This window comes from Panthera leo, chromosome B2 (genome assembly GCF_018350215.1).
Source record: "Panthera leo isolate Ple1 chromosome B2, P.leo_Ple1_pat1.1, whole genome shotgun sequence".
Lineage (NCBI taxonomy): Eukaryota > Metazoa > Chordata > Mammalia > Carnivora > Felidae > Panthera > Panthera leo.
The window spans coordinates 149,028,100-149,051,888 of record NC_056683.1 but is presented as its reverse complement, the minus strand read 5'-3'; the positions used below and the strand labels follow the sequence as shown (position 1 = coordinate 149,051,888).

Here is a 23,789-nt window from a genome sequence, read left to right as displayed (position 1 = left end):
GTACGAACCATTCCTCATTACAGAGGGATTCTCTCCTTCCACTCTCTGTCCAGCTATCCCCCCGCGGGTGCTCAGAGACCCAAGTGGAGAATTAAGCTATGACCGTGAGGCCCATGGGGGATCTCTGGACAGCCAAGCACGCATGCTGGGATCTGCTCACCCACTCGGCAAGCCCTGGGGGCCATCCACAAAATCCTGGGCGGTGATGCCCTTGAAGAAAAGCAGATTTGGGAACATTTCCAACACGCTAGGGGCCACGGATCTGATTCAACGCTCCAAATACGTGAGGAGCCCCAGGTGCCAGCATTTGAAGGTCTTTCCCGCCACCTGTCCCTCGCCGACCTCCCTCCATGACCTCTGTCCCACGGCGGTTTTAGAGAAGACAACCTCGATTTCTGCTGTCCCAGCAAGTATTTCCTGCCCCTGAACCGGATCCGTGAGGCTTCCATCGGTGACCCCAACAGGTCCCAAGCAGGAAAATGGCCCTGAACAATTGTCGTCACACCAGGAAATTCTCAGGTCAGCAAATTAGACGTGTCTATGCACTCACTCGAGGACGGGGTCAGGACCGATGCTGGTGTAACTGAGGGGCAAAGTCGCTCTTTCTCGGGTGGAAGTGCCCGCTTCCGGGGGAGGTGATGTGATGAGGGACATCGGGAGGCGCTCAGCAGAGTGGAGCCCGGTTAGGTGAAGGGGAGCCAGCCTCCCACTGCAGCCTGGGGCTGGGACAGGTGCACAGGGAGGGAAGGCCGGACGTGCACGAGGCCGGAAAGCAGAGCAGATCACGTAGGGCCCCCAGACCAGGTTCGACTGGATTCTACTGTGAGCCACATGGGAACCTGAAGAGTTTCCTGTGGCTTCTGTAATGAAGTCCATGAAAATACATTTGAGTGGCGAACACAGTGGGAATTCATCCTGTCACGGTCTGCAGGCTGGAAGCCCAAAATCAAGGTGTGGGCAGGGCCACGTTCCTCCGAAGGCCGTAGTGGAACATCCGTCCTGCCTCTTCCAGCTCCTGGTGTTCCTGTCGTCTCAGGTTATTCCCGGGCTCGTAGATGCATCACACGGGTCTCTGCCTCCGACCTCACGTGGCCAACTTCCGTGAGTCTGTCCTCTCGGGACATTCTCCTCCCTGTGACTGTCTTTGTGTCTTTCCTCCTCTTCTGATAAGGACACCGGGGCCCACCCTACCCCAGCATGACCTCATCCTAACTAATCATGGCTCAATGACCCTGGTTCCAGAGAAGCTCATGAACGTGGGGGGACACTCTTCCCCCCCGTACAGAACCCACAAGATAGAAGCGACGCCATATGACTTAATTGTAAAAGGCTCACTCTGGCTGCTGGTAGGAGGGCACAGTAAGTGCAGAGGTGAGACAAAGAGTCACAGGCCATTGCCTTGGCAAGAGGGACTCAGGCGGTCACGGTGGCAGGGAATGGAAAGAAGGTGAACTGGTGGGACCGGGGACGTGCTTTAAGGGCAGAGGCTACAAGACGTATTGAGGCAGAGAAAGAGCCAAGGAAAACTCGGGAGTCTGGCTTATCCAATAAGTGGGAGAAGCAAATGGCCGCTTACTTGGGGAGCCTCGCAGAGGAGAAAATCAAGAGCCTGGTGTTGAGCACGTGACACGTGAGGCTCTCAGACATCCACGTGGCTCTGGTGGGCAACGGTGAGACGTCTGGGGCTGGAATGTGGGGGTGTCCTAGGGACAGAGAGACCGGGACATCAGCCTAGAGAGAGGATGTTAAAGCCATAGTGCAGAAGGAGACCAGCCGAGTGAGCGGTCCTGGAGCAGAGCAAAGCCCTACGGTCTCACTCCCTGCACCTTCCGTCTTCAGAGGCCAGGGTGCGGAGGAGGGACCAGAAGGGAAGTGACCGTGGGGACAAATGAGTGCCCCCAAGAGACTGACATGGCAGAGCCCAGTTAGTGACAGGTCCCAAAGACGCTCAGCTCTCTTGTCAACTGCTGGGGTGTGTTGGGCAGATACAGTAGAGGACAGATCATTGATTTGGCAAAATGGCATCACCTGTGCGAAGGCAGAGCCACTCAGTGGGAGTCTTGGGGATGAAGACTTGAACCAAGTGGCTTAGAAAGAGTAGAGAAGTGGAGACAGGAAGGATTCCCAGCCCTTCCCAGGAGGTTTCTTGGGAAACGAGGCAGTGGCTAGAGCCCGATATGGGAGGGGGTGAAGGATCATTGCAGGACTGTAATATTGGGGGGTTGGGAAGGACAGGGCATTAAGATTATTCTAGTTCGCATCCCTTGTGTGGTAATGATGAAAAAAAGCAAGAATCATCAGCAAGGTTAATGCCTCTAATGACTTGTCCTGGGTCAAAGAGTTGGTTAATTGAAGAAATGGGATAGAACTTGATTTCTTGACTCTTGGCTGTTTTTCCACTAAAAGGGTAAGTGAGGAGGGTAACTCCAAATGCTACTCGTCAACAGAGATATATGCCCTTAATTTTTTTTGGAACGTTTTACTGACTTGTAAAACAAAGACAATGTAAAATATAGGAAATGTACAATTACACAAGTACAGCTTGATAAAATTCTACGACCCGAAAACATCCATACGGCCAACACCCAGACCAGGAAACGGACACCTGCAACATTCTATCACTTCCTTCAAGGGCAACAATTGTCACACCATGGATTCTTTTCTTGTACTTAATTACATGTATTTCTCTCTTGATTAAGTTTTTGTTGCAGAAGTTTCATGTTTGTAAACGTCCTTCAAGAAGTACTGAGGAGGTCATGGTAACCAGAAAAAGCCCATTCTCCATCCTTCCAATGAACCGGGTGCTGTGCTAGGTAGAGTTTTCAGTGAATGTTAGCTGGCAAATGTCAAGGGCTTGGTTGTTGGTTGGGAAGATGTTTCGAAGGCAGGAAAGATTTCTAGGCTCCCAGAGACCATGTGGTTTCTCACACGTCTCTCCCTTGGGCCTGGTAGGTGGTAGAGAAGAGTCTCTTTCCATCAACCACCTGGGGTTTGAGTTTGATGCTCACTTGAGGGAGGTGGGATTGAGGTATAAAAAAAAAAGTGAAAATTCTACTTATCGGTTCCCTGTTTCCTTGGACTCCACCAAAGTTCTAGATTTAAGCATCATAATGAACCTAACTTCCTCTGGCTCCTGTCAGAGCAGGTTAAGTGTGTCCCAGTGTGAAGACCGCTCACCCTTGAAGGTGAGGCGAGACTGTCATGAACAGCACACACGGGGGAGGCCCCGGAGCTGTGATCAGTGAGCCCCAAGGGTGTTGGCTCCGCATGGGGAGGCCCCGGAGCTGTGACCAGGGAGGCCCTGGGGCTGTGACCAGCGGGCCCCCGAGGGCATTGGCGTCAGCCTGGGGCAGCGGTGTTAGTGGTCCCTGAGCAACGCAGCGGTGGCCCGTTTGCCTCCCGGCCAGTTCTCTAGCCACAAGATCCAAAGTCCGTGTGGTCAGCTCCTGGGAGGCCCCCAGGCTTCCTTAAGCCTTTCCGTGTCTGAGGAGGACAGGATCCCATGGCACAAGTCAAGGGAGAACTGAGCCCACCGAGAAATCTGGAGAAGAACCTGCGAAGAAGCAGTTCGGGGAAATGCGCTCGCTCTCGGCGCTCACTTTGGACGAAGCCAACACGTTTCACCTGGTAAGTGTGCACCCCACCTTCTTCTGCTCATGTGCCCTTAGAGTCTCTTTTGTGAGAGGTGACTGTATGCCACCTTCCCCAGAGAGCAGACAGCTGGGAAACTCACCCAAATGTCTCTAATCGAAGGGGAAAATTGTACACTATTCAACAAATTCAGGATGCGTAGACGATTTCGGCCCAGATATCCTTCCTTGTGTCTGGATGGCCAGCCCTGTCTCTGCCCCTGACTCAAAATCATCACCAAACCCACCTTAATCTGGTGCTCGGGAAGACGGTCGGGGGAAAGACTCAATGACTCTTGGTTTCTACACCACTTCCCAGCACGTACGGCTGCAGGGTAACGATAAATAATTAACAACGAATGAACACATCAAACCCAGAAAGAAAAATGCCTTCTGGGCCACGTACGATGAATTGCTTTTGTTCTTGGTTTGCTAATTAGGAAATCCGCAGTGTTTCCCTTCCCCTGGGACAGCTTAGCCAGGGCTCTGTTGTGCTGTGCAGTTTTATATATCATGTGAAGCAATTTATTGGTCCTGAAAGGGTATAACAGTGTCTGTAATTAAATAGTTGGCATCGAAACATTAAACATTCATCAACAGAGTAATAAGATGCTGAAGCCTGAGTGAGCTGAGTTCAAAGATCCTATGGGGAGGCACCTCATATACAAATGCAGGGCGGATTCTGCCCGGGGTGTGTCCCAAAGTCCACAGGTGTGGTGCTCGGGGCCTGGGGGACAGAACGAGGGTGTGGAGGCAGCACACAGCCAGGGAAGGACGGGGCCAGCTGAGGTCTCAGGTGTAAACTTGACTTACAGAAACGATAAAGATTCAGGGGCGCCTGGGGGGCTCAGTCCGTTGGGCGTCGACTTCAGCTCAGGTCATGATCTCACGGTTCGTGAGTTCAAGCCCCGCGTCGGGTTCTGGGCTGACAGCTCGGAGCCCGGAGCCTGCTTCCAATTCTGTGTTTCCCTCTCTCTCTCCCCTCCCCTGCTCATGCTCTGTCTCTGTTTCTCTCTCACAATGAATAAACCTCCATATATATATATATATATATATATATATATATATATATATATAAACAATAACGATTCTTTTTGGAAACTCAACTGTTCTTATGTGGAAATGGTCTATTTTGAGGTCCCACCTGGGTGAAGTACAAGAAGGTCCCAGGACGGCCCCCAGAGGAGCCTGCCTGCCTCTTCTCGTCCGTCTGTCAGCTGCCCTGAGCCTCTCTGTGTCCTCAGGTGTGTGGCTGATGGGGCCACTGGGCTCTGAGCTGAGTGTGGTCCCCACAGAAAGAAGACAGTCCTCCGGAGGAGGTGGGGGACGTGCAGAGGAGCCCCAGGTCCATACCCGGATGGGGCCTGGTCCCTCAGGCCCTGCGGCGATGTGTGCCCCCCTTTGTGAGGCGAGCAGGCTCGCATCACGGAGGGACCAGCAAGGAAGCTTCCAGTTCTGCCCCATCGACTGGGCTCTGCGGCTGCCGAAGGCTGACCGCACACCCACTTGCAAGCAGGGCCGGGCTCGGGGACGAGCGTACGGAAGTCACCCCGGGAGCCCGAGGGGGCCACAGCGCGTGCCTCTGTCCCGGGACGCACCCCTCCCCGACGGCTCAGGGGGCCGTGTGCTCTCGGACCAGCGGGGCCACCAGCTCAGACCTGGTGGACTTAGGAGGACGAGCATCCCGCCCACCTGGGTTGTATCGCTTGACGACACGCTTTTGTGCTCGAGGCCGGAGAACATCCTGTGACATGTGGGCAGAGGGAGAGCTCGACGGCACCCCATAGTGAGTGGGGGCGCTCCCCCCCGAACACACCCAGCAGCCCGTGCTCTCCGAGACCCGATGGACGGACGCCAAGGCCTCGGGGCAGAGCACGGATCTCCTGGCACACAGACGGCTGGATGCAGAGGAAGCGGTTTTCCCCAAGGTAGGTGTGGAGGGTGTGGGCCCCAGAAGAGGGGAGCAAGGGAGGGCAGGCGAGGAGAGAAGGCGGGGCTCAGGGCCACCAAGTCGGGATGCCCTGAGGCCACAGCTAGGGCTTGGGTCGGATACCCGGCTCCTGACCCTGCCAGGCGGGGTTGGGAAGTCCGGGCGGGGAGTGGCGTCGGGCTGAACAGCGGCTGAAGACTCATACGAAGGCCTTGAATGCCATGCTAAGAAGTGTGGCCTTCAGACGTAGATCTGATATCTCAAAGGCTTTCCAGTTGGGGGGAAAAAAAAAAAAACCTACTGCCTTTCCATACGCAGTTTGCAAAGCGGCAAATGTAGCTCCCCGGTCCCGGGACACTGGACATTTTCACGTCAAGTCAGTTCCGGTCCACTGGATGCAAGCCTCGGGCGGAGTCGGGTGTGGCCTCACCCCCGGGGAACTGAAGGCTTTAATGATAAAACAAAACCTATCACCAGTATAAAAAGTTGTGCCCGGGCACTGATTTAGAATAATTAAAACCAGTTCTGATTTTAAGTTAATAACAACTTATTTAAAAAAAAAAAAGGGGGGGGGGTGGTTGAGGGGGACGGTCAGCCACCAAGTGGCTTCGCCCACGTAGAATGACACAGGAGTCTACAGTAGCCGTTCGCTCCTAGTTGATAAAAACGGAGTGCCTTGCATGTCTGAACAACTCGCCTCTAAATCTGAAAATCGCTGCACGAAGCAGTGTGAAGTTTCTGTCGTGTGCGCGACTCTTTGATCCACGACAGGGCGGTGTGTTTTTACTGTTCCGAGTATGGCCGGAGGCAAGGCCGTGTGGATAGTAAAAAAAGTTGATGACACCCTGTTTTCACCCAGGACACATGAGCACACAGGCTGCGCGTGGTAAATCTCCAGTAATTCCAAACGAAGGCGGGGCAGAGGCTTTCGAAATTAATCGTTGAGGTTCCGAAAGCCGAGACCGAAGGACGTGGACAGAAACCGGTTCTCTGCCTCGGTGGGGTCTGTGTTTGCTTTTGCAGCGTCTGATTTCAGGGTCACCCAAGAAGGGTCCCTCTCCTCGACCCCCAAATATTTCCTCTCTCAGTTCAAAGACGACAGAAATTCATGGCATTCAATCACATGGTTTCGTACTACAGCCGGGTCCGGTTCAAACGGAAGGTAGCTGGGGGTGGTTTGTCCCTCACACGGTGAATGAGCTCCTAACGCAGTGTGCATAGACACAATGGGCTCCCTCCTGATTCTTCTTCAAGGTCCCGTTTTGGAAGGACCAACGTGGGACTCAGCAGTCTGAGGGGCTGCGGAGGCTGGGGGCCGTCCCCTCCCACAAATTCCGGCTCCGGAATGAGTCTTCTGGGAGAAGCAAGGATCCCAGGGGCCATTCTGAGGGTTCATTGTTCCCACAGTGGGGGCAACAGTTGTGTTTGGCCCGCTTCCCTCCCAGCGGGCCCCGTGTGCCCAGGAATGTCATCAAGGTGTGGGAAAAGAAGCCCTTTCCCTCCACAAGCCAGGAGAGAGCGTGGCCAGGGCTGAACCAGGCTCCAAGAGATCATAAAACCCCGTAATTATAACAATGACCTAATCACACGCTTGAAGTCGGCTTCTGAAGTTCAGGTTGCTGCTGCTTCTCAGACGCGGCCTCTGCCCTGATTACATCGGCCGGGTTTCTGCCGAAGAGGACGCGAGACCTGGGCACGCTCTGCGATGTGTGTCCCTGGTTGCACGTGACCAGGTCGGCCCCGCCTTCGCTCGTTCCCGCTCCACACGCGGTGGTTCAACGGTGACGATGTTTTGATGCGTGTTGGTGTTTTCCGTGCACACGCGGGCTCGCTCTGCCCCTACGAGCGTTCCAGCCACGCTCACGGTAACGGACTCGCGCTCTCCTAGCAGAGATACAAGCACGTGGCCTTCACCTTGTGGGCGGGTGCCCCTCTCCCGGGTGCCCCTCTCCCGGGCGGCTTGGGGAGTAGGTCTGCGTGCTCCAGTTTCCTTCTGGAAGTTTTTATGTGGAGGCCGACCTTCCTCTTGGAGGGCCAGAGAGGGCTCTATCCACCAAGCCTCACTCGCCTGCAGGGTCTGTAGGTCTGTGGCCGTCCCCCTGTCAGGGACGTGCCCGCCTCACAGAGCCCCTCCCACGGGCCGCACCTGAAAAGCGTAGCCTCCCACGCGACAGGGCACGCGGAAATGCAAGCGGGAGATGGCGACTGTCAATACACACATATACGTCAACCTTGTGGAGTTCGCACGTGATTAGTAATCACTGCTACCTTGATACGTTCCTGGGCCAATCAGCGTGACTGCCTAGGGACGCTGAGAACCGTGGTTCCCAATAAAGTGTTTTCAAGTTCAGCGAGAATGTTTACCGCCTTCTTTTCAGAATAAAGCCCGTGGGCCCTGAGAGCTCTTCGCCCAGGCTATTGCTCAGTTCGGAACTGCCAGGGTTAAGTTGACCGGTGTCTCGGCTCCTGCCCTGGCTGAATGGCAAACACCCTTAAATAATTAACAGCCCTTAAATAATTAACAATTTCATGTCATAGTTTCACGTTATAATGTGTATGTGTAGTTGCGTGTGATGTTTTTATCACATTACACGATACTTTGCTTGCCTCTTAAGTCTTAGTACAGTGAGCCCATCTTAATATCGCAATTATGTATTATGAGCATCAGTGAACATAAAGTGATGCCTTCGGGAAATAGCCAGGGCTCGCTGCCTGTGCGGGCTGCTCTGATCACAGAAGTTATTCGTGTCTTTCATTAATTTCATTATAACTGCGATCGTTTCAGTTCCCACGAGGACCCCTTACGTGTCACCGTTCCGAGTGCAAACGTCCCAATAAACATATAGTTTATTACATGTTTTATATGATTTAAACCAATCAGTCGCTGCTTTGAGCACTCGTAGTAAAGGTAGAAAGGCCTAGTGTGTATCTGGTAAAAGGTCAGGTATGGTGATGTCTATTTTAATTGTGAATAGAATTTGCCACTAAAGTTTGGGCTCAAGACTGAGAAGCTGAACTTAGCCATAAATCTCTTGGATCCTGACCCAGATAAATGGGAGTTTATAAAAAGAGAGAGGAAATTTGGGGCGGAAATGAGCAACGGAGTAGGAATCATGGCTGACATGGATTGAAAATGTATGAAATGTGTATTCCCCTCATTACAGGAAAAACTATACCCCCCCCCCCTGCTCTCCCCTGTCCCGACCCCACACTGGGCTGCTGGTTCATTCATTTGTTCCACAAACATACAGGGCACTCAATGCAGGAACAGGGATTAAAAAGAGAGCCCTGACCTCAAAAACTCCTATTTCGCTGGGTGAGGCGGGCGAATGGCCATTTCCGCAGTCGTGCTGGCCCGCAGCACCCGGGAAGTGCAGGCAGCAGGGACGCCGGGGGCGGGGACAGGGACAGCCACCGCGGCAGACGCGGAGCGCCGACACGCAGTGGAGCGGACGGGGTCGCCTGCAGCCCCAGCAGATCCGCTCCCGGTGCAGAACGCAGGTGGGGGACCCCGCGCACAGTGGGCGTCGTCCCGGCTCGGCTCGCGGTGTGAGCCCGCCCTGTGTTCACGGCCAGGACAGCAGCGGGAGCGCGCGGACTGTGGTCAAATAACCCGCATCGTCTCCTTACCACGCGGACGCAAGCGAGGCTGCCTCGGCGGTAAACAGTCTGACCCCCGCGTGACGCGCAGCCCCCCTCCAGGGGCCCTCGCTCCCCCTCTCCTCTGCAGGGCCTCTCCGCCTCCATCCAGAACCTCCCGGGCCCTGACCCCTCTCGGACCATCGGAGCCTCCTCTTAACAAGGTCACAGAATATGTGATCTTTCAAAAACCTCTGAAGGAACAGCGACACCTGGGACCCACCACCCAGTTTACACAGATCACCGAGAGGAGGGGGCACCGCTAACCCTCTGCGGGACTTTGATGCTCCCTCCCCTCCTCCCTCCCCTCTCCCTTCCCCTCCCCTCCTCCCTCACCTCCTCCTTCACCTCATGTCTCCTCCCTCATGTCTCCTCCCTTCCCCTCCTCTCTCCCCTCCTCTCTTCCCCTCCTCCCTCCCCTCCTCCTTCACCTCTCCCTTCCCCTCCTCCCTCCCCTCCTCCCTCACCTCTCCCTTCCCCTCCTCCCTCCTTCCTCCCTCCCCTCCTCCCTCCCCTCCTCCCTTTCCCTCCTCCCTCCCCTCCTCACTCCTCTCTTCCCTTCCCCTCCTCCCTCCCCTCCTCCCTCCCCTCCTCCCTTCCCCTCCTCCCTCCTTTCCTCCCTTCCCCTCCTCCCTCACCTCCTCCTTCACCTCTTCCCTCATGTCTCCTCACTTCTCTCTTCCCTCCCCTCCTCCCTCTCTTCCTCCCTCCCCTCCTCCCTCCTTCCTCCCTCCCCTCCTCCCTCACCTCCTCCTTCACCTCTTCCCTCATGTCTCCTCACTTCTCTCTTCCCTCCCCTCCTCCCTCCCTTCCTCCCTCCCCTCCTCCTTCACCTCTCCCTCCACCTCCCCTCTCTGTTCCCCCCTCATCTCCTCCTTCATCAGCAGGAGGTCAACCTTTGGACACCATACAGAGGGGAACCACATGTACATTTCACGGGTTCTCTTCCTATGTCCACAGACCACATGGCCACACCTGGAGCTGGAGCCCACCCGTGGCTCATCCTGCCATGGCCATGAGCGGTGTGACCTCCTCACTGTCCTCCCTCCTAGAGATGAGGCTCAGACCAAGGGAGAAACTAGGCTATTATGAAAATCTCCGTGGACAGCTTCACTCTCAGCTGCAAGGAAACCACCTCTGAGATGAGAGGATGGTGTGACCGATGGCTGGGCCACCCTGCTCCAGAAGGGGGGGGGGGGGGTCATGTGGCTCCAGCGCCCGTGAGCACGCAAAGAGGCTGTGTCCTGGTCCCCTCCAGCAGGTGGCCTGCGGCCCACACCTACACTCACGGGAACGGCCGCGCTCGCCTTAAGATGAGCACTTCGTCCTCTACAGGCGTGGGAGGCGAGAGCCGAGCGACTGGGGACGTGCCCCATGACGCCCCCCGGGCCGGACGGCGTACCTCTGCAGGCTCCCCCCACCCGGTCCTCACCGCCCGCGTCGCCTCCCCCGTCCTACGGAGGGCTTCCGAATTTGTCCCCAACCAGTTTTTAATCACGACGCCTGCCCCCTCCCACGTGCGTTTCTTCGTCAGACGGAACCGTGTGCTGTCCGCAGCGTCTGTCCGTCCGTCTGAAAGAGGCTGGACGAAAGACACTTCGGTGGCTCCAGACCTTGTATTGAGCAGAAAAAACTCTTAATTACGCATTTGGTTTCTCAACGAATTTTCACAGGCAAGTGGACACTCAGCTGACACGGGCCCAGTGGGTGTGGCACAAGCGTCCCAGTGAACAGCCAGAGTCTCATCAGACCATACGCTTCACGTCTCCAGAGGATGATTGATCGGCTTTCTTGGTTCCAGGAAGCCCAGGTTTGCCGGCCGGCCTCAAGATGGCATTTCCTGGGTCTGTTGTCGTCCGCTGACCTGTGGAGCCGGAGAAGGCCGGGCCCGAGCCACCGCGTGCTGGTTCCCGACGGAGCCAGGCGCCCCCCAGAAGGCCACGCTGTCCTTTCCCGAGAGGTTTATTTCCCAGGCTGGGAAGGTGGAGGTTGCCAGGAATGGGACCGCATCCCATCACGTTTGCCTGACTCAATCTTTCCCACGCTGCTTTTGTGAAATGGTAACTAATGTGACACAAATTTTAGGAGGGTTCCATGATCAACTAAGTTTGGGAAAGATGGCATGTGTCCTGGAGCTGGGAAGAGACTAAACTTTTTTTAAAATTTATTTTGAGAGAGAGGGAGAGGGGGAGAGCACAGGCACAGGCAGGGTAGGGGGGAGAGAGGGAGTCCAAGTGGGCTCCATGCTGACGGCATAGGGCACGATCTCATGAACTCTGAGATCACGACCTGAGCCGAAGTCGGACGCTTAACTGACTGAGCCCCCCAGGGGCCCCAGGACAGAATCTTAAGCAGGCTCCACGCTCCGCACAGAGACCAGCACGGGGCTCGATCCCCCGACCTGGGATCATGACCTGAGCTGATTCAAGAGTCAGACACTCAACTAACTGAGCCACCCAGGTGCCCCAAGAGAAGGGACGTTTTTAACTGTGTTTGATCCAGCTTCCATAACTATTTTTGATCTTCCCCCTTACACACACACACACACACACACACACACACACACACTACTATAACATGTTAATATCATTGACCATAGCTTGAAAACAGTGCTGTAAGTTGCAAAGATTGAATTTCTTAACAGCCACGCTGGGGCTGTAGCTCCCGGGGGCCCCTCCTCGCCAAAGCAGTAACAACACCGACAAACGCGAGGTCATGTGTTGACACGGCTTGTGTTCACAGCGCTTCTGGACCCTCTTTCGGAGCCACTGTCCCAGCCCTCAGCAGCCTCCGATCAGAGCCTACCATACTCAGCTGCTGGCCTCAGAAAACAAGGAGACTCCTTCGCCGCTCCCCGACTCTTCCCAATTTCAAATCTGGAGAAGCAGGTGGGTGACAAGTTTGACCTCCTCCCTCCTCCCCGCCCACTTTCCCTCCGGCCAGACTGGCTTCACCTGTCAGAGTTACTCCTTGGGCATCAATCAGAGCCTCTCAAATGCCACAGGATTTCCACCAAATAAGTTATGTCACGCTATAGGGTAAGTTATGCATGAACAATGCTAACATCATCAAAGAAATAAGTCAGAATTGCCTGAATGTGGCAGTTTTGATGAGCACTAAATCCTTGTTTTAGGATTTTGGAATAGCGACATCTCCCCCAAGAGGCTTTGGCTTTTTTACTCCCCCCCCCCCCACCCACCCTAGATCATAATACAACATGATGCCTCATCATCAGCTTTGATTTTCTCCAAAACAATCTGATTTTCTGTCTTTGAAATTTCAGGAAAATGTCGAATATGCACTTTCTGGGCGTCTTGCAAAATGGGAGGCGCAATCTTCACATAATCATTGTTTTTGCAGAATGAATTTCTAAAAACTCAAATTTTTCCTATTTTCCTTGCAAGTTACCATGAACTTGAAGGAACACGGCCTCTGACCCCTGGGCATATGAGGCAGGTGCTGGTGGTCACCACAGGGGTCTGGCCTAAGTTCCCGAAGCTTCTCGGGCTGATAAGACCCTTGCTGATCCCGTAACACCCACGCATCACCTTTCTTTGGCATGTTCAGATTCATCTAACTGGAGAGAACCTGACATTTGCTTTTTCTAAAGAATGCCCATGTTTCAGGTCAACAGGATTCACTGAAGGTACAGGCCTATGGCAGAGTAACCCTCAGGTCACCGTTGTGACTGCCAACGTTTTAACGTGTCGCTAAGAGGAGGCAGTAGGCAGGTAACTCTGGAGCGACAGAACGCACAGGGAGGGGCCCGTCAGCTTCTGCAGGGGCAGCAGAGATGGGCGGACCTGTGCAGGGGGCAGGTTATCTGGTGAATGATGTCAGGGAAGGCAGACAGGACAGCTGACCGTGGGATGCAGGCTCCTTTACGTAAAATCTCCTCTAGGACACGACCTCCCTGTCCACCCTCTAACGCTTTTCTGATCACCGGTTTTTAGAAAAGAAAACCTTATTTGACGGCAGGAGGCAGACCTTCGGGGGCCATCCCGAAGCCACCGGGGTTCCCTGTGGACGACCCCATGCCGGAAGCGGTGCAGAGCGTCCTGCCGGAGCGAGGGTGGGACAAATTTGATGAAGGAGGGCAGAACAGCGAAGACTGGAACCTGTATTGCGGGACTTCCTCCTGCCGGATGACTGAGCGCGTCAGCGTGAAGCCGGGGGCAAGGGCTGAACCACCACCCGGGCACCACCAGGCGGACCGGAAGGACCGCCTGGCCAGGCTCCTGGAACTGCAAGCCTGTGGAGCCGTCTCGCGGGACGGGGATCATCATTTCCAGTGACATTAAAGACTTAGACTTTGATGATACATACATAGTACGGAAATATACCTGCCACCCTTTCCTCGTGGGCAGAGGTAAACCTGACCTCCGCATCTGCGTCTGTATCACGGGCTTTAAGCCTTTGACCATTTACATGTATCAGGAAGGGTTAACGCGCTTTGCCACGGAGAAGTTCGACCTGAGTAATCTGCAGAACAGTTATGCCCCCTTGACCAACCTCAGCATCAACAAGTCCGGGGCCTCGTATGAGAAAATCAAAGAAGTGATCGGTCGTGGCAACAAGTAGACCCTCAGCCGCTCCTTCTCTTACCTTCGCAGCTGGGACGTGGACGGCCTGCTTCTGTGGCAGAAAATCCACCACGTGGCTATTCTCACGGGGCTCGCCATCGCTCCCTCGGTCCCCTTCACGGCCAACTGCTTCGAGCTCTTTGGGTTTGATATTTTGATTGGTGACAACTTGAAACCGTGGCCGCTGGAGGTCAACTTCAGCCCTGCCCTGTCCGTGGATTGTTCGGCGGACGTGTCTGAAGAGAAAACTCATCCACGACACTGCTGAGCCGATTTACTTGCAGGGTCTGAGGCACGGGAGGGCAGAGGGTAGTGGCGGTCCCGGGGGAGCGGCGGGGTCCCCCTCGCGGAGCTGGATGCCGGTGGGCTCAACCGCGTGGGCAGAACCCTTCCTCGTGAGTCCCTCTTTCCGGTCACGGGCACACCGTTTAAGGAGGAATCTGCAGTGAAGAAAGCCGTAAAGATATGTCCCGAGAGTAAACGTGCCTCCCAGCCTAGGGAAATGACGAGTAGGAAGAAAGACCTTCTCCTTTCAACAAGAGAACCCCCCCAAACCAAGCCAAAGTTAAAAGGCAGACACACGCCCCACAAAGCCTCATTCCGTTCGTGTCCCTCATCCAAGCGTGCGCCCACCGGACAAGCATCGCCCCGTGCGTCGCCTCCGACTAGAGCAAAGTGCCAGATCTCCAAGAGGGGAACTTTGTTCTCATTTTTCCTTTCAACGAAGCAACTTTTGGAGCTTCCAGGAATAGATTAAATGTCAGGAGAATAATCCAAGAGTTCCAGAAACGAACGAACAAACAACACTCCCACGTGGCAGAAAAAGAAACAAAGAGAAGGTGACACGGCTTTTGGAAAACCAAGGATTCCGTTGCCAGGGACAGCAATGGCTCAGCCCCTGCCCCTCTGCATTCAGCACGTTGACCACATCGCCGGGGCCACCGACGTGGGCGTAAATAGAAATATAGCAACCCTGACAAAGTAGAACATGTGCAAATGATGATTGAATTACATGACTTAACTGGTGTATTTGCTCCGATTTCTTGGGGAAATACCACACAGCTTCTTCCCTGTCCTTGGAAATGCTTTATCACAATTACACTGTGCATTTACCGAAACACGAAAACCAAAGATAATTAGCGTATCTTTTAAGGACTCTGAGGTGAAAACGGTACAAAAAAGGCTAAGGGTTAACTTTTTGTTTCTTAATACACCATTTTATGTTCAAAATTATTTTTGTCAACTTGATCAGTCATCGGTATGAAGCGAATTACAGGAAACCTTCCCCCAGGGTACCCACGTGACTGTTATGTATAGGTCCTGGGTCCTAAATCAGACATTGCACCACATTGCTCCCCACTGGGGTCATCCATCAGCCATATTTGGAGAGTGTCCCCTCGTGGTTGGCCCCGTCACTGATAGATTACCATCCCAGCATGCGACCTCGGAACCTTCCAGATCTAGCCTTGTCACTCCTGCCACATCAGAAAGCACTGAAGAGTCCTAAGACACAAAAGCCGCAGCATTTACTTGAAAACATCATGCTGAGTGAGAAAAAAGCCAGACACAAAGAGCCACACGTAGTAAGATACGATTTACAGGAAGCATCCCGAGTTGGCAAGTCCAGACACACAACGTGATTGGTGGTTGCAGGGCCCGGGGTGGGGGCGCGGGGGCGCTGACCGCGAGTGGGAGCGGGGTTCCTCCTGGAATGTTCTGGTGGTGGTTGCACAACATCACGTGCTAGATGTCACTGATGGTCAATTTTATGTTATGTTTATTTCACCGCAATAAAAAAGAGAAGTTACAGCAAACCATACTTAAGATATGCAAGGATTAACTATTGAGGCTGGGGACACAGAGTGGGTGATACAGCCACCGAGGGACAAAGGAAGGAAGTGACTGCTCTCAGTGCCCACATACGATTCCTTATGGTGTTGGCACTCGCAGCGGCCTCTGAACACCTAACAGAATCCTACTGTTCCAACTGAATGGTTCAGAAAAAAGGGGGAGAAGAAAGTTCCAGCAGTTAGCCCGGAGACTGGACTGCGTATGTTGCTCATTGCTTGGTTTCAGGCATAAGCACATTTATTTGCTCCCAGCCTTATTCCAGAAGAGATTTGAAGGAGTCATGTAAGACTGTAAGCACATCCAGATTGCCCTGGTCTTCTATCTCAGCTTTCTACTTTATAGTATTTGGCAAACCAAGGAAAGGGCCTCTTCCGCACATATGGAGACGCACTCTAACGAGACCAAGCCATGTGGCTACCATCACCCGAAAGCCAGAGATTAGATCTCCTACCCCCTTTCATCTTGAGCAACAACTCAGACGTGAGGATGAACGTCCCAGAGACGTGCGCAGCACATAACGTTAAGGAACGATGATTTCATTTGAGCATGTGAACCTCTGCAGCCCCGGGTCCGCTGTCCGGAAAACACGCACGATCCGGGCAGTATGCTCGTCAAGGCAAAATGCGGGCCAATTAAACTGAAATAATAGTGGGCTAACGTTAGACTTGCAAAGGCGACGGGAAGCCTATGTGTGCAGAGTTTGTATCAGGTGCACGCTTGTGTAAGGGACACGGAGGGAAAACGGAGACGCGGTATGCTGGGGGACAAGAGCCAAAGCCCCAAAGTCCAGAGACGTCTCCAGGAGATAGGAGGTAGTCCCTTAAAAGAATCCTTGGGTTTCCACCTCCGGGGAAATGGGATATGTGTACCTTTCCTTATCCCTTCGCAAAGTACAATCGAAGGAGCTGGACCGCACCAGGGCACCGGGGCAAACACAGGAGTCATGGAGGGGAAAGAAGGCAGTCCCACTAGGGACCCCAAGCCAAACAGGGTGTTGAGTTTGGGGCTTGGGGGGGAGGGTGCGCCTCATACTCCAAACTGGGCACTATAGGAGCTGACAATGCCAATGGACACAAAGACCCAAGAGTCACTGCGAGCGAAGGACCAGGAGACGAGCAGCTGAAGGGGAATTTAACTAAAGGAGCCTGCGGGACGCTGGGCTCTTTGACTCCAGGAAATCTCTCGGGAGCTAGAAACGCCCCGCAGTTGGAGGTGAAGGTTCTTACTCCATTTCAAAACTGGATCCCATCTCCCTTTGACTCGAGGTTAGAAGAAGCCAGCCGCAGGGGACGCAGGAAGTCATGAGAATCTCCCGGAAGGAAGGGGGAAGTAGGAGAGAAGTGTGCTCCCGGGACACAGCGGTCACACTGGGCTGGAGTGCGGCCCCCACCTGCTCAGCCCTCCCGGTGCGGAGTGGCCCCCAAGCCGGAAGCTGCTGGGTAACGTGCGAACGGGTCGCAGAGGCATGGTGGCCGGCAGGGCGAGGCAGACCCTGGGGGCAGGCCGTGCAGACTCAGCTCGGGCCGGCTGCCCTCGTGGGCGTGCGGGGAGCCTTGCGGACAGGGGCAGACAGAGGGCAGAGCCCCGCGGCGGTCTCTTCAAAACCTGACCTTCCAGACTCTTCTTGTCTGCTGCGTGGACTCCCCTTGTTCGCCCGTGAGCACTGTGCAGACTGGAGGGGCTTGTGTGGGGCCTCTTGGCTGCCCTGCAGGCGGACCCCACGAGGAAGGGACAGTGCGAGGTAAGCTGTGTCCCCACGACCCCCGGTGAGATGCCCACGTCCCCAGGCGGGGTACCCCGTGACCTCCCCGTGAGCGGTCACGGCCTTGCAGTAGGACACCAGGCGGGGTAGCCGAGGGGTGAGGGAGGGTTCCCGGCTTGCACCGCGGGGAGATGGCCTCAGGCCGGGGGGACGGGCTGCCGGGTTGTTCCTGCCGGACTCGGCCCGCGCCCGGCTGGGCTCACTCCTCCCCCAACCGCCCTCGCCTCCCTGTGTGGCTCTCCCGGGTTCAATCTCTCACTTCCTTTCATCAGAAAGAAATTCCTTCTCTCTCTCTCGCCCTCTGTGTGGAAAACCCAAGGAAGACCCTGGCCTACCCCGACCGTCGATGACAGGACAGGCCTAGGTGGCGTGGATGTCATCATCCCGGGGGGTGAGGGGGTTAGGGGCGCCCCCGGGGAGCAGGGGGAGACTTTGCTGGAGACAAGCGTGGGGTGCGGTGCTCAGAAGGGGACCTGGCAGACACGGGGGTTGCCTGCAGAGCAGATCGCCTGTGAAAACGGAAGGGCGGTCAGATGGGGAGATGCAGGGAGACTGAGGCCGGGAGTGGCCCCTGAGCCCTCGACGCCTCCTGAGTCAGGTGGACAGCAGATGTTGGGTGGAATCTGCTTCAGGAGAAAGTTACGGAAGGGTCCCAGACACCCACGGGGACTCGGATCCCTCCGCGGTCAGGACCAGACTGAACAAAGAACACAGCCGAGCAGCGGCTCTCGGCACCAGTGAGGGCTGCCAAAGTGGTCACTGGCCTCCTGGAACTTTCTGGACCCTCCGCCTCATGTGCCCCCCCCCACCATGTTCACCCACAGCTGCTCCCAGAGGACGGGCCCTGGGCTTCGGGACCCTCGTCCCCTCAGAGGAGGAGGAGCCCAGCAGACTCAGGAGCCCAGCTCGGGGCTGGGCCTCCCTGGCCGTTGGCATATTGTGAAGGGGGTGGGGGTGCCCATCGATCCAGCGGGGCCGTGCAGACCACATCAGTGCCTTAAACTGGGGCGGATGAGCATCCCTGAGACCCTCATAGTCACGTCACTTGTCTCTTCTGAGCTGGAAAACTGGGATGGAGTCTGGCGGTGAGGGTCCCAGGGCACCTGCCTCTGGGCACCCCCGCGGGGGGTCTCCCGACCCCTGGCTCTGCGGCACTGCCTCCTCGCGGAAACGCAGAAACCACCTAAACAAGCCTGGACCACCAGACGGCACCAATGCTGGACCCACGAGGGACACCGGTGCTTTCCGAGGGCAGACGGGGGTGAGGAGGGTTAGCTCCTGCCGTGGGAAAGAGCACACATCCCACGGTGGGCTGAGGGCTGCTGCAGCTGGCCTGGGGGTCTCTCGAGAAGAGACTCGGGGATCTGGGCAGGAAGTCCAGCGGCCAGGGCAGTAAGTCCTGTCCCTGAGCGCACGGCGCCATCAGGCAGAAACCTGGCCACTAGAGGACAGAGAAGCCACAGAGCTGCTCACTAGAGGCAGGCGACTGGAGTGGGGATGGAGCCAAGGACCCTCCTGGTCTCATACGTCCACCACCCTTGATTGGAAACTTGTGCGGGAACGCGGGCTGCGGGGAGAGCCCTGTTGAGTGCATCCCTTCGGGAGCCCCCCAGGAGGCAGCAAGGGCCCCAGGACGTCGCATCCTCATCCCGGGACCTGTGAAGATGAACACAGCTGCAAAACCAGCAGCACGGGCCCTCCCCCCAGATTCAACGCTCCGTGCACCGCTGACCTTCCGGAGTTTTTCCTCAAAACCCTTCTGCCCTAAAAGGAACCAAGGTTCCTGGACAGTAGCTGATGCCATCCCTTGAGGCAGGAGAAGTCAGGAGGGGTCTGTGCACTGGGTCGAATAGTGTCCCCCCAGAGTTCACGTCCACCTGGGACCCGCGAATGTGACCTTGTTTAGGGTCACATGTGGTCTTTGCAGAGGCTTAGGATGAAGTCATTGTGGAGTCGCACAGGCCCTAAATCTGATGGCCGGTGTCCCTGGAAGAGGAGGGAAATCGGGGCACAGACACAAACAGCGGAACGGCCACGAGGACACGACGCAGAGCCCCAGCCCCTGTGCTATCACAGGCGGAGAGCGCCAGGAATCACCCGCAGCCCCAGAAGCGGTGAGGCCAGGGACAGCCTCCCCGGGGGCCTCCAGAGGGGGTGTGGCCCTGCTGCGACCTCAGTCGGGACTCCTGGCCTTCGGGGACCGTGGGGGACAGACTGCCACGGTGTTCCTGCAGCAGGCTGCTGTGGTTTGTCACGTTTGTTACGGCAGCCACAGGGAGCGGGGACAGGCTGTCCGCCACACGCTGTTCCCGTGAGCATCACATACTGAATCTGTGAATCAATTTTTACTTCTTTGAGAAGATCTAACCTAATTAGAACCCACCTTCATTGTTTTAAAATTTTTTTTTAGACTTATTTATTTTTGATAGAGACAGAGAACAGTAGGGGAGAGGCAGAGAGAGAGGGAGACACAGAATCCGAAGCAGGCTCCAGGCTCCGAGCTGTCAGCACAGAGCCCGACGTGGGGCTCGAACCTGCAAACTGCGAGATCATGACCCAAGCTGAAATCGTACGCTTAACCAACTGAGCCACCCAGGCGCCCCTACAACCCACCTTTAAATGCTCAAGAAAAAGTGGTTTCAAAGTCACACTGACTCAGCTGAGCGTTACTGAACAAAGTCCTCATGTTTGTGACCACAGCCTTCTGTGTTCACAGAGCCTCTGATTTTGCAGAACCAGCAATAATCAGGGTTATGGTGACCCCGTCACGTGATGGACTTGCTCACTTGTGCCAGAACTAATTCCCAAAACGTCCGGGGCACTATTGTCACAGTTGGGAGGCGGGGCAAAGATGCAGGAGGCCTGGGGTCCGCCCCGATTTGCTCCGGGCCCCTGGCGGGGGGGGGGGGGGGGGGGGGGGGGGGGTTGGGGAACACAGGTAAGTAGGTGGTGGGAACGCAGTTTGGGACAGGCTGAGGGGGGAGGGGACCAGCGGACTGGAGGGCCTGCCCCTGCCAGGAGGGTGGATCATGGAAGGCTTTCCAGAAGCATAGTGGCCTCACCAGCCTCGGGAGGACAACGGTGGCGGCTCGTATAAGATGGGGCGGGGGCTCGTCCCAGGGAGGGGGGCTTGGAGAAGGCTCTGGAGAGTGGGAGGGAGAGGCAGGCAGGGCAGGTGGGGCCAGAGCGGGATGAGCTGGGATGCCATGCTCTGAACACAGATATTTTTCTTCGGGAACACACAGAGCACTTCCAAGGCAAGACTCCGGTGAAAAAGGGGATGACTCCGTCATGGATCTTCTCCCACCCACCCCCACAGCATTCCCGGGAAATCTATGTGTCACACGCACAGACAGGCTGAAGTAGGGAGCCTCCAATCTGCCTGGAGGTCTTGGGGTCCTCATTCAGAACCCGAGCCAAGCTGGCCCCCTTCTCGAGCCTGAACGCTCACTGTGCTTTTTCTAGGCGTTTTTCATGCTGCCTTTGTGACCAACTGCATCCTTTTATATGCTGCTTGCAAATGCGTGTATATTCACAAAATAATGTACTGCATATCACCAGACTCCACATCCAATAAGAGACTTGAGAAGGTGCTAGAAAGCCTTGAGGAGGTGCTAAGGAGCCTTGAAGAGGTGCTAAGAGCCTTGAGGAAGTGCTAAGGAGCTTTGAGGAAGTACTAACAGCCTTGAGGAGGTGCTAAGGAGTCTTGGGGGAGTGCTAAGAGACTTGAGGAGGAGCTAAGAAGCCTTGAGGAGGTGCTAAGGAGTCTTGGGGAGGTGCTAAGTAGCCTTGAGGAGGTGCTAGGGAGACTTGAGGTGCTAAGTAGCCTTGAGGTGGCGCTAAGGAGCCTTGAGGAGGGTTAAGAGCCTTGAGGAGGTGCTAAGAGCCTTGAGCAGGTGCTAAGAAGTCTTTGGGGAGTGCTAAGAGCCTTGAGGAGGTGCTAAGGAGCCTTGAGGAGGTACTAAGGAGCCTTGAGGAAGTGCTAAGAGCCTTGAGGAGGTGCTAAGAGCCTTGAGGAGGTGCTAAGAGCCTTGAGCAGGTGCTAAAAGCCTTGAGCAGGTGCTAAGAACTCTTGGGGGAGTGCTAAGAGCCTTGAGGTGGCGCTAAGGAGCCTTGAGGAGGTGCTAAGGAGCCTTGAGGTGCTAAGGAGCCTTGAGGAAGTGGTAAGGAGCTTTGAGGAAGTGCTAAGGAGCCGTGAGGAGGTGCTAAGGAGCCTTGAGGAGGTGCTAAGAGCCTTGAGGAGGTGCTAAGAGCCTTGAGCAGGTGCTAAAAGCCTTGAGCAGGTGCTAAGAACTCTTGGGGGAGTGCTAAGAGCCTTGAGGTGGCGCTAAGGAGCCTTGAGGAGGTGCTAAGGAGCCTTGAGGTGCTAAGGAGCCTTGAGGAAGTGGTAAGGAGCTTTGAGGAAGTGCTAAGGAGCCGTGAGGAGGTGCTAAGGAGCCTTGAGGAGGTGCTAAGGAGCCTTGAGGAGGTGCTAAGAGCCTTGAGGAGGTGCTAAGGAGCCTTGGGGAGGCACTAAGGAGCCTTGAGGAGGTGCTAAGGAGCCTTGAGGAGGTGCTAAGAGCCTTGAGGAGGTGCTAAGGAGCCTTGAGGAGGTACAAAGGAGCTTTGAGGAGGTGCTAAAAGCCTTGAGGAGGCACTAAGGAGCCTTGAGGAGGCACTAAGGAACCTTGAGGAGGCGCTAAGGAGCCTTGAGGATGTGCTAAGAGTCTTGAAGAGGTGCTAAGAGCCTTGAGGAGGTGCTAAGAAGTCTTGGGGGAGTGCTAAGAGCCTTGAGGAGGCGCTAAGGAGCCTTGAGGAGGTGCTAAGGAGTCTTGGGGAGGTGCTAAGGAGCCTTGAGGAGGTGCTAAGGAACCTTGAGGAGGTCCTACGAGCCCAACTGGAGTAAATTCCACCTTTTTGGAAGAAAGTATGAAATGCATTGCACTGAGTCCTGATGACCAGTGTGCCCGGATGCACACACACCAGCCCCACACCCCATCCTGTTCTGATTCCAGACCTCACACACGAGACTACCCAGGAGTTTGGCAGGTACATGTCCTGAAAACCGCCAGTCAGGCCAGTCTTCTGGCTCCTGAACACAGTTTACCCACAAAAATTTCATTCGTTTCTCCTCGCTCACCAGGAACAGAAGTTTCACTCTTTCTATTTGGTACAGCGGTGTTTCGTTTTGTCTGCTTTAGTGAAAATTCTCAGGATAAGCTGATTCAAAATAAAACAATCAGCAAGTTCATTTTTTTTTTTTTTTTTAGCCAAACCTAAAGCAGCTTTTCCATAACGGATTACTTTTGTCTGTTAATCTGAAAGTGACCATGATCAGAAAGGAAAAGTCCTCTGTCCCACATAGCTGAACTAGAGTGCTTTTATTTTCCTTCAGAGCTGAGACAGCACATTGTCCCTGGGTCACTTTATTACTTTTTTTAATGTTTATCTATTTATTTTGAGAGAGAGAGCACGAGCAGAGGAGGGGCAGAGAGAGAGGGAGAGAAAATCCCAACCAGGCTCTGAGCTGTCAGCACAGAGCCCAACGTGGGGCTTGAACCTACAAACCATGAGATCATGAGCCAAGCTGAAGTCAGATGCTTAACCGACTGAGCCACCCAGGCACTGTCCCCAGGTCACTTTAAACAGCATTACCAAAATATTGAGGGCTTCAGTAATGCGTGCACGATAGACTTTAGGACTGAAATAATTACGGGTACCAAAACATGATTTTTCATGTCGATCAAATGAAAACACAAGTACATATTGAAACCGTGTACGTAAACCCACATCTTGCGATCAGATTTTTCAAGAAGGTATTTCTCCCCTGTGACAGGGAGACTCTCCACATTAGTATAAAAACCAGCTAACTGCCAATGTCCTGCTCATGTTCAAGGCAGCCTACGAGACAGCAAAATAAACAAGAAATGGGTCATCGTTTTGACTTTGAGATTAAACGATCGTAAGTCTCAGGAGGTGGCTCGCTGTCCTTGGGTCGGGCTCCCCATGGGTTCACTTTGTAGTGACTAGAACCGTCTTCCTATCTGACCTGGCAAGGTCTTGGGTGTTAGAGGTCACGGAGGGTCAGGCTGAGCCGCTGTAATCCCGGAGGAAGGGGAACCCTGGCGCAGGCGCAAGTTGAAACCACCTGCGGACGAAAAGAAGCCGGTACCTCTTCATCAGTGGGCCGGAGGGGGCTGCCTGCTGAGCACCCGGCTTTATCTCTGTCCTCCCGGGCCTGTCATAGGGTAGAGCTGGCTCTTGAGATGAGCGAAGAGGGGTGGTCTTGCTTGGGTCCTGGAACTCATGCTTTCACGAGCCCCCTGTTCTCCAACCAGTGTTGATCTAACCACCTGTCCCGACCAGGAAGCCTGGGGACAAGGGGGTCTCTTCCTTGACAATTTCTGGATGACTTG

General features: G+C 54.9%; 1 protein-coding gene across 1 annotated transcript; it reads left to right on the top strand.

Annotated features, from left to right (window-relative positions):
- The first annotated feature begins 8,888 nt into the window (after positions 1-8,888).
- TTLL2 (tubulin tyrosine ligase like 2) lies at positions 8,889-15,035 on the top strand. Its single transcript, XM_042940429.1, is given in 7 exon segments — positions 8,889-9,060; positions 11,941-12,086; positions 13,152-13,370; positions 13,372-14,015; positions 14,017-14,096; positions 14,099-14,371; positions 14,374-15,035. Coding segments are annotated over 7 exon segments (1,785 nt in total). The 3' UTR covers positions 14,625-15,035.
- Positions 15,036-23,789: the final 8,754 nt, after the last annotated feature.